At 47.5% G+C, this 6,658-nt stretch overlaps 1 protein-coding gene across 1 annotated transcript; it reads left to right on the top strand.

Annotated features, from left to right (window-relative positions):
- Positions 1–219: 219 nt before the first annotated feature.
- Positions 220–5,574, top strand: LOC129780004 (uncharacterized). Its single transcript, XM_055787841.1, has one exon. The coding sequence runs from the start codon at positions 220–222 to the stop codon at positions 5,572–5,574; it is 5,355 nt and encodes a 1,784-aa protein (XP_055643816.1).
- The last annotated feature ends 1,084 nt before the right edge of the window (positions 5,575–6,658 follow it).

The raw sequence follows: 6,658 nt of genomic DNA, 5'->3' as shown, positions 1-6,658 counted from the left end.
CGCGACGGGAAGGAGTCCGATTTCGATACTAAGACGACCCACTTTCGTTCGATTGATACGTCGCGAAGGGGTTTATACACCGGTTCGGGAAGGATTAACACGTTTCGATTGTGTATCACCCTCGTCCGGTACGGTTTCGCGTAGGAACGGTTAGTTCACGTTGGGAAGGATTTTCGCTTTCATCTGATTACTGCCGTTTCCGCTTCGCTTTCGTTCGGGATGTCCGCAAAACCAGAGAAGCAGTTAGCTGAGCGATTAGTCCAGCGTAAGGGACTTATTGCGATTCGCAATGCGTTGGACACATTTGTACGCGAATATAATCACGAGCGCGATGCTTGTGAGCTGAGTGTACGGTTGGAATCCCTAGATCGGTTGTATGTCAATTTCATGGAGTGTCAGGATATCATCGAAAAATATGACAAACCGGAGTCACTTGATGAGCACATTGAGGAACGAGTGGACTTCGAACAACGGTTCTGTAAAACGAAGGGGTTTCTTCTTGCAAAGCGCACAGGGGATCTGAACGAAACTTTGAACAATTCGTTGCAGGGTCCACAACAATTCGCGTCAAATTTTCTTCTCCGTCTACCACAAATAGATTTACCAAAATTCAACGGTGACTTCTCTCGTTGGATTTCATTCTGGGACACATTTTCGTCAATGGTTCATGCAAATGCTGACATTCCCACCGTTGCAAAATTGCAGTATCTTATTCAATCACTCGAAGGGGATGCCAAGAAACCATTTGAATCGGTGGACATCGAAGCCGACAACTACGCAGTTACATGGGATGCACTTCTAAAGAGGTACGACAATTCACGGTTCCTAAAGAAGCAGCTCTTTCGCGCATTATACGACTTACCAGCAGTCAAGCAGGAGTGTGCGAAACGCATTCACACTTTGGTCGACGATTATCAACGTCATGTTCGCGCCCTATCTAAACTGGGTGAACCCGTGAATCATTGGGACACGCCGCTCATCAATTTGCTTTCGTACAAGCTGGACCAAGCAACGCTAAGATCGTGGGAGGAGAAAACGAGTCAAAAGGAAAATGTTAGGTACGATGAACTGATCGAGTTTCTATATCAACGGGTTCGTGTTATCAATTCCGTTGGTTCAGATAGCCATCATTCAGCCTCATTGAAGGTGGCCGGCAATCAACAGAAGTACTTCAAGCAGAAAGTGTCTGCTAACACAGCATCAACATCAACTCCGAGTTACTCCTGTCCGCTTTCATGTTCGGACAATCATTCGTTGCGTTCCTGTCCGATATTCCTGGGAAAGAACATAAACCAGCGTCGAGAACTGGTCTCGCTGAAACGGTTATGTTGGAACTGTCTCAGTTTGGGTCACCAGTCCAAGAAATGTAATTCGAAATTCACTTGTCGTACATGCCACGAGAAGCATCATTCGCTCTTGCACGATCCTACTCCATTGAGGGTTTCATCCAAATCAGCCAACCAAATAAATTCATCTGTGTCATCTACTATGTCATCGAATTCCGCTGTCCCTACAGCATCTCTGGTTCAACAGCCGCTTCCCTCTACGTCACAAATCGTAGAATCCTCTGGTTCCCGCCAAGTCAGCATGGCAGTTCAAACTGCATGCACCATGACACTGTTGGAAACGGTTGTCCTCAATATCGTCGACGATTATGGCAATAAACACAAAGCTCGAGTTCTCCTGGATTCGGCATCGATGTCGAACTTCATATCGAAACCGCTGGCGAAGAAACTCTACAGTCGCCGAACTTCGGTGGACGTGTCTGTCGCAGGCATCGGATCGTCCACGAAGACAATCAACAGTGCAATTACTGCAACCATCGAGTCAGAAGATCAAGTATGCTCGATGAAACTACAATTTCTGGTCCTGAAGCAGCCCTCAGTCGAGCTGCCAACTATTCCGATTGACATTTCGGCATGGAAGATGCCGAATGTGATGCTAGCAGATCCTTTATTCAATGTTCCTGGAAGTGTCGATATGGTCATCGGCAGCGAAAGCTACTGGGAACTCCACACGGGTAGGAAGATATATCTTGGCGAAAATCTTCCTTGGGTAGTCGAAACATCTTTTGGTTGGGCGGTCACTGGTCCCGCATCTCGCACGGCTACCTGCATTCCACGGTTCTGTTTTCTTTCCACGGCAGATGATCGACTAGAGGCTACATTAAGAAAATTCTGGGAAATGGAAACAATTCCATCAGCTCCGGTTCATTCCACCGAAGAAAGTCGTTGCGAAGAGCTGTATGCTGCAACGACAACGCGCGATTCGTCTGGGAGGTACATCGTGCGTCTACCGAGAGTTGAAGATCCTTCAGTCATCCTTGGCGAATCAAAATCAATCGCTGACAGACGCTTCCTGAGCCTGGAACGTCGACTCGAACGAGATCCTGCAACCAAGGACTCATATCACCGTTTTATGGAGGAGTATTTGTTGCTTGGACATATGCAGAAGGTGAAAGAGCCTGTAAATGATCGTATACAGCATTGCTACATTCCTCATCACGTCGTATTCAAGGAATCCCGCACATCCACTAAAATCAGGGTAGTCTTCAACGCATCATGCAAGACTTCGTCAGGCTATTCCTTGAATGACACGCTGCTTATTGGGCCTGTGGTTCAACAAGACCTATATTCGATATACCTAAGGTTCCGGACAAGAATTGTCGCCATCGTAGCAGATGTCGAAAAAATGTATCGGCAAGTATTGCATCACTCTGCCGATTTACCGTTCCTTCGCATACGGTATCGTAGGAATCACACCGATCCGATTCTCACCTACGAACTACAGACCGTCACCTACGGAACAGCAAGTGCTCCATACTTGGCAACGAAGACACTTCAGCAGATCGCGAAAGATCACGAGCATTTATATCCGACTGCTGTCGAAGCTGTTATTGAAGATTTCTACGTCGACGATCTACTGTCAGGAGCATCGAACGTAGAATCTGCCATCACCCTGCGAAAAGAAATCACCACTATGCTTAACTCCGCTGGATTCACGCTCAAGAAGTGGGCATCAAACGTCCAGGTGGTCCTAGAGGATGTCCCACCGGAAGATCGAGCCGTTCAGCCTATCCACGATTTGCAGAATGAGCAGACAATTTCCACACTCGGCCTGCTTTGGGAACCAATCGCCGATTCGCTTCGATTCAAGGTCGAATTGCCTCTCCCTGCTGCCATTCTCACCAAGCGAAAAGTGATGTCATACATCGCTCAAATATTCGACCCATTGGGACTGTTGGGTCCAACGACAACCAAAGCGAAGCTTTTCATGCAACGGTTGTGGACATTGAAGCGCGATGGTATTACTTGTGAATGGGACTCACCTCTATCAGAGAAACTTCAAGCCGAGTGGAAGCTCTTCCACACTACTCTTCGCGTTCTCGCCGATATCCGTATTCCTCGGTTGGCGCTGGCTTCTGGAGTCAGCAATATTCAGCTGCATTTCTTTGCCGATGCTTCGTCAAGTGCCTACGGCACATGCTGCTACGTTCGCACGGAATCGCAGAGAGGGATTACAGTACTTTTGTTGACATCGAAGTCAAAAGTAGCTCCATTGTCCACTCACCACTCCATCACCAGACTTGAGCTCTGCGCCGCTCACTTAGCCACACAACTCTACAAAAAGGTAGAAGCGTCTTTGAAAATATCAGTCACTCCATTCTTCTGGTCGGATTCCAGTACTGTGCTTCAGTGGTTACGTTCATCTCCAACTCGTTGGAAGACATTCGTCGCTAACCGAGTGTCAAAAATCCAGACCACTACGGATATTCTTCACTGGAGACACATCGCAGGCTATGAGAACCCTGCCGATGACATCTCTCGGGGTCTGAACCCAACAGACATTGTCCATCGTTCCCGCTGGTGGTTTGGCCCGCCATGGTTATCGCAAACATCTGATCAGTGGCCCAAGACCATAATCGACCAGCAGTACTCCACCGCAGCGTCCGAGGAAGGGCGCAAAACTACAATTGTCACCATGACTGCAGCACAAACTGATTTCAGCGAAAATTTGTTCGCACGCTATTCCATGTACGGGAAACTACGCCGAGTCGTAGCGTTTTGTATACGCTACCTACAATACTTGAAGGATCGTTCCAAACAACGCAAATCCGATCCTCTGTTCACCGAACTTATCGTTCTTCAAGGAGATAATATCTCATCCATACCACGACTTTCCACCAAGGAGCTTCAACACGCCGAACAATCACTGTGCTGCCTGTCTCAGCGCCAGATTTTCACTGAGGAGCTCAACGATCTAGCAAACGGCGAACATGTTTCAAAATCATCGTCGCTCAAATGGCTGAATCCGTTCGTTGATCAATATGGAATCCTTCGCGTCGGTGGTCGCATTGGTAACTCCGCATTGTCCGATGCAATTAAACACCCGATCGTACTGTCCTCTAAACACCCGCTGTCTGCTCTGTTGGCTAGCAGTTACCACTTAAAGCTACTGCACGCAGGTCCGCAACTCCTGCTAGCCACACTCCGCCAGAAATTTTGGATTCTGGGCGGCAGAAATCTAGTAAAAGCCGTCTTCCACCAATGCCACACTTGTTTCCGTTCCAAGCCCACTCTAGTCCAGCAGAGCACAGCCGATCTCCCGGTATCGCGAGTTTCGCCAACGCGTCCTTTTTCCGTGTGCGGTGTCGACTACTGTGGGCCTTTCTACGTCAAGTCAGCAGTTCGAAATCGTGGTCCTACAAAAGTCTACGTGACCATATTCGTCTGCTTTTCAACCAAGGCTGTCCACATCGAGCTAGTGAGCGATTTGTCGACTCCAGCGTTCCTAGCTGCGCTCCGTCGTCTAGTCGCCCGCCGAGGGAAAGTTGTCGAGCTCCATTCCGACAACGCAACTGCATTCAAAGGAGCTTCTCATGCCTTGAACAGGATTTACCGTATGCTGAAGGTGGAAGCTGTTGACCGTGATCAAATTTTCGATTGGTGCTCCGAAAATGAGATCGTTTGGAAGTTTATTCCGCCCCGAGCCCCACACTTCGGTGGTCTCTGGGAGGCTGCCGTCAAATCGACGAAGACGCACCTCCTAAAGACCGTCGGAAACGCCAATCTCACTTACGAAGACCTGTTGACATTGTTGGCACAAGTCGAGATGTGCCTCAATTCTCGCCCGCTCACTCCGATACCTGAGGACCCATCCGACCTAGAAGTCCTGACGCCAGGACACTTTCTTGTTGGAAGCAGTCTACAAGCAGTTCCTGATCCTAACTGGAAGGATACTGCCGATAATCGCTTGGATCATTGGGATCTGACCCAGAAACGTCTGCAGGTGATCTGGTCCCGCTGGTACCCAGAGTACCTACAACAGCTTCAATCTCGTGCAACAAAGGGTTGCAATCCTCCAGTCACCGTCGAAGTCGGTGCCGTCGTCATCATTAAAGAAGACAACGTTCCACCAGCAAATTGGCCGCTGGGGAAGATCGTCAAACTTCATCCCGGAAAAGATGGCATCGTTCGAGTGGTGACACTCCGCACAGCATCCGCTACAGAGGTCGTCCGTCCCGTAGCACGCATTGCTCTACTTCCATCACCGAATTTAACCTCAACCGCTTAACCAGGTAGAGCAACCCTTCAAGGGAGAACTTGCTCGATGCGCACCTGCGCTTTGCACAGGTAATTGCAAGTCCAATATAATATTTTTGTCCTGAAAGATCTACCTGGTGTTTTCTTGCTTCTCGGTCTTCGTCGAGGTACACCATTCCACATTCGCTATTGAATCAACACGAGAACCTGTTCATTACGGCAATCCATCACTACATCCACACGTCGCCCTTGGCACCCGGAGAACGAAGTGTTACAACGGAAGAAACAACGAATTCAATTTTGTAAATAGTAGAATTAAGATATGTTGAAATACCTCATATTTCAAGGTGGCCGGAATGTTGGAATTATCCATAAACATTGTTAGTTCATCCTACCGTTCCAACTCGTAAGGTACCACTCGAAATGAAATGAACTGTAATTCAAATATTCTAAGCCAGTGTGAGAGGGAATTAGAATAACGAGAAATGACCGATAGCCGACGGTCACTATAAAAGCAACACATTTTGTAAAGCTTGACGCTCTTTTACCAAATATACGTTCTACACAACAGTACGGTCTCTTCATTTCGTTGGTCGGTCGATGACACTGGACATTGTCCCTTTCGCGTGTGATCTATTGTGCGTTGTGCACAAGTTCTTTGGAGTGCGTGCTTTTCGGTTGCTAGTATCATCTAGCGAAGAAGTCCTTCGAGTGCGGTAAAGACGAGTGTATCGTCATCAGAGCCTAGTCACCCTTTGGCATTCAGAAGCCCGGGGGCAGGTGAAAATTCTGGCTAGGTTCGCCTAGTTAAGAAGTGAGATAAGTCTGCCAAAAAAAAAAATAGTTAGATACGTAGTTAGATATCACAAATCAAACACACCCACACACACACTTAGACACACACTCACAACAACATACACAGATGTTGATTTTTTGAAAAAAAAGGCATTTGAACACAATTTTTGCGTGGATGCACACAAGTCAATTAATATCTTTTAATTACCATATAATTCACTTTCAGCTTCCTGGGCTAGACATCATCTCTCATTTTATTTTCTTTCAGCGTGTTTGATATAATTACTTCGTATTTCTACTACCAGGTGACCAAATATGCC

Source organism: Toxorhynchites rutilus, chromosome 1, assembly GCF_029784135.1.
Source record: "Toxorhynchites rutilus septentrionalis strain SRP chromosome 1, ASM2978413v1, whole genome shotgun sequence".
In the NCBI taxonomy this organism is placed as follows: domain Eukaryota; kingdom Metazoa; phylum Arthropoda; class Insecta; order Diptera; family Culicidae; genus Toxorhynchites; species Toxorhynchites rutilus.
This window is presented reverse-complemented; position numbering and strand designations above follow the sequence as displayed.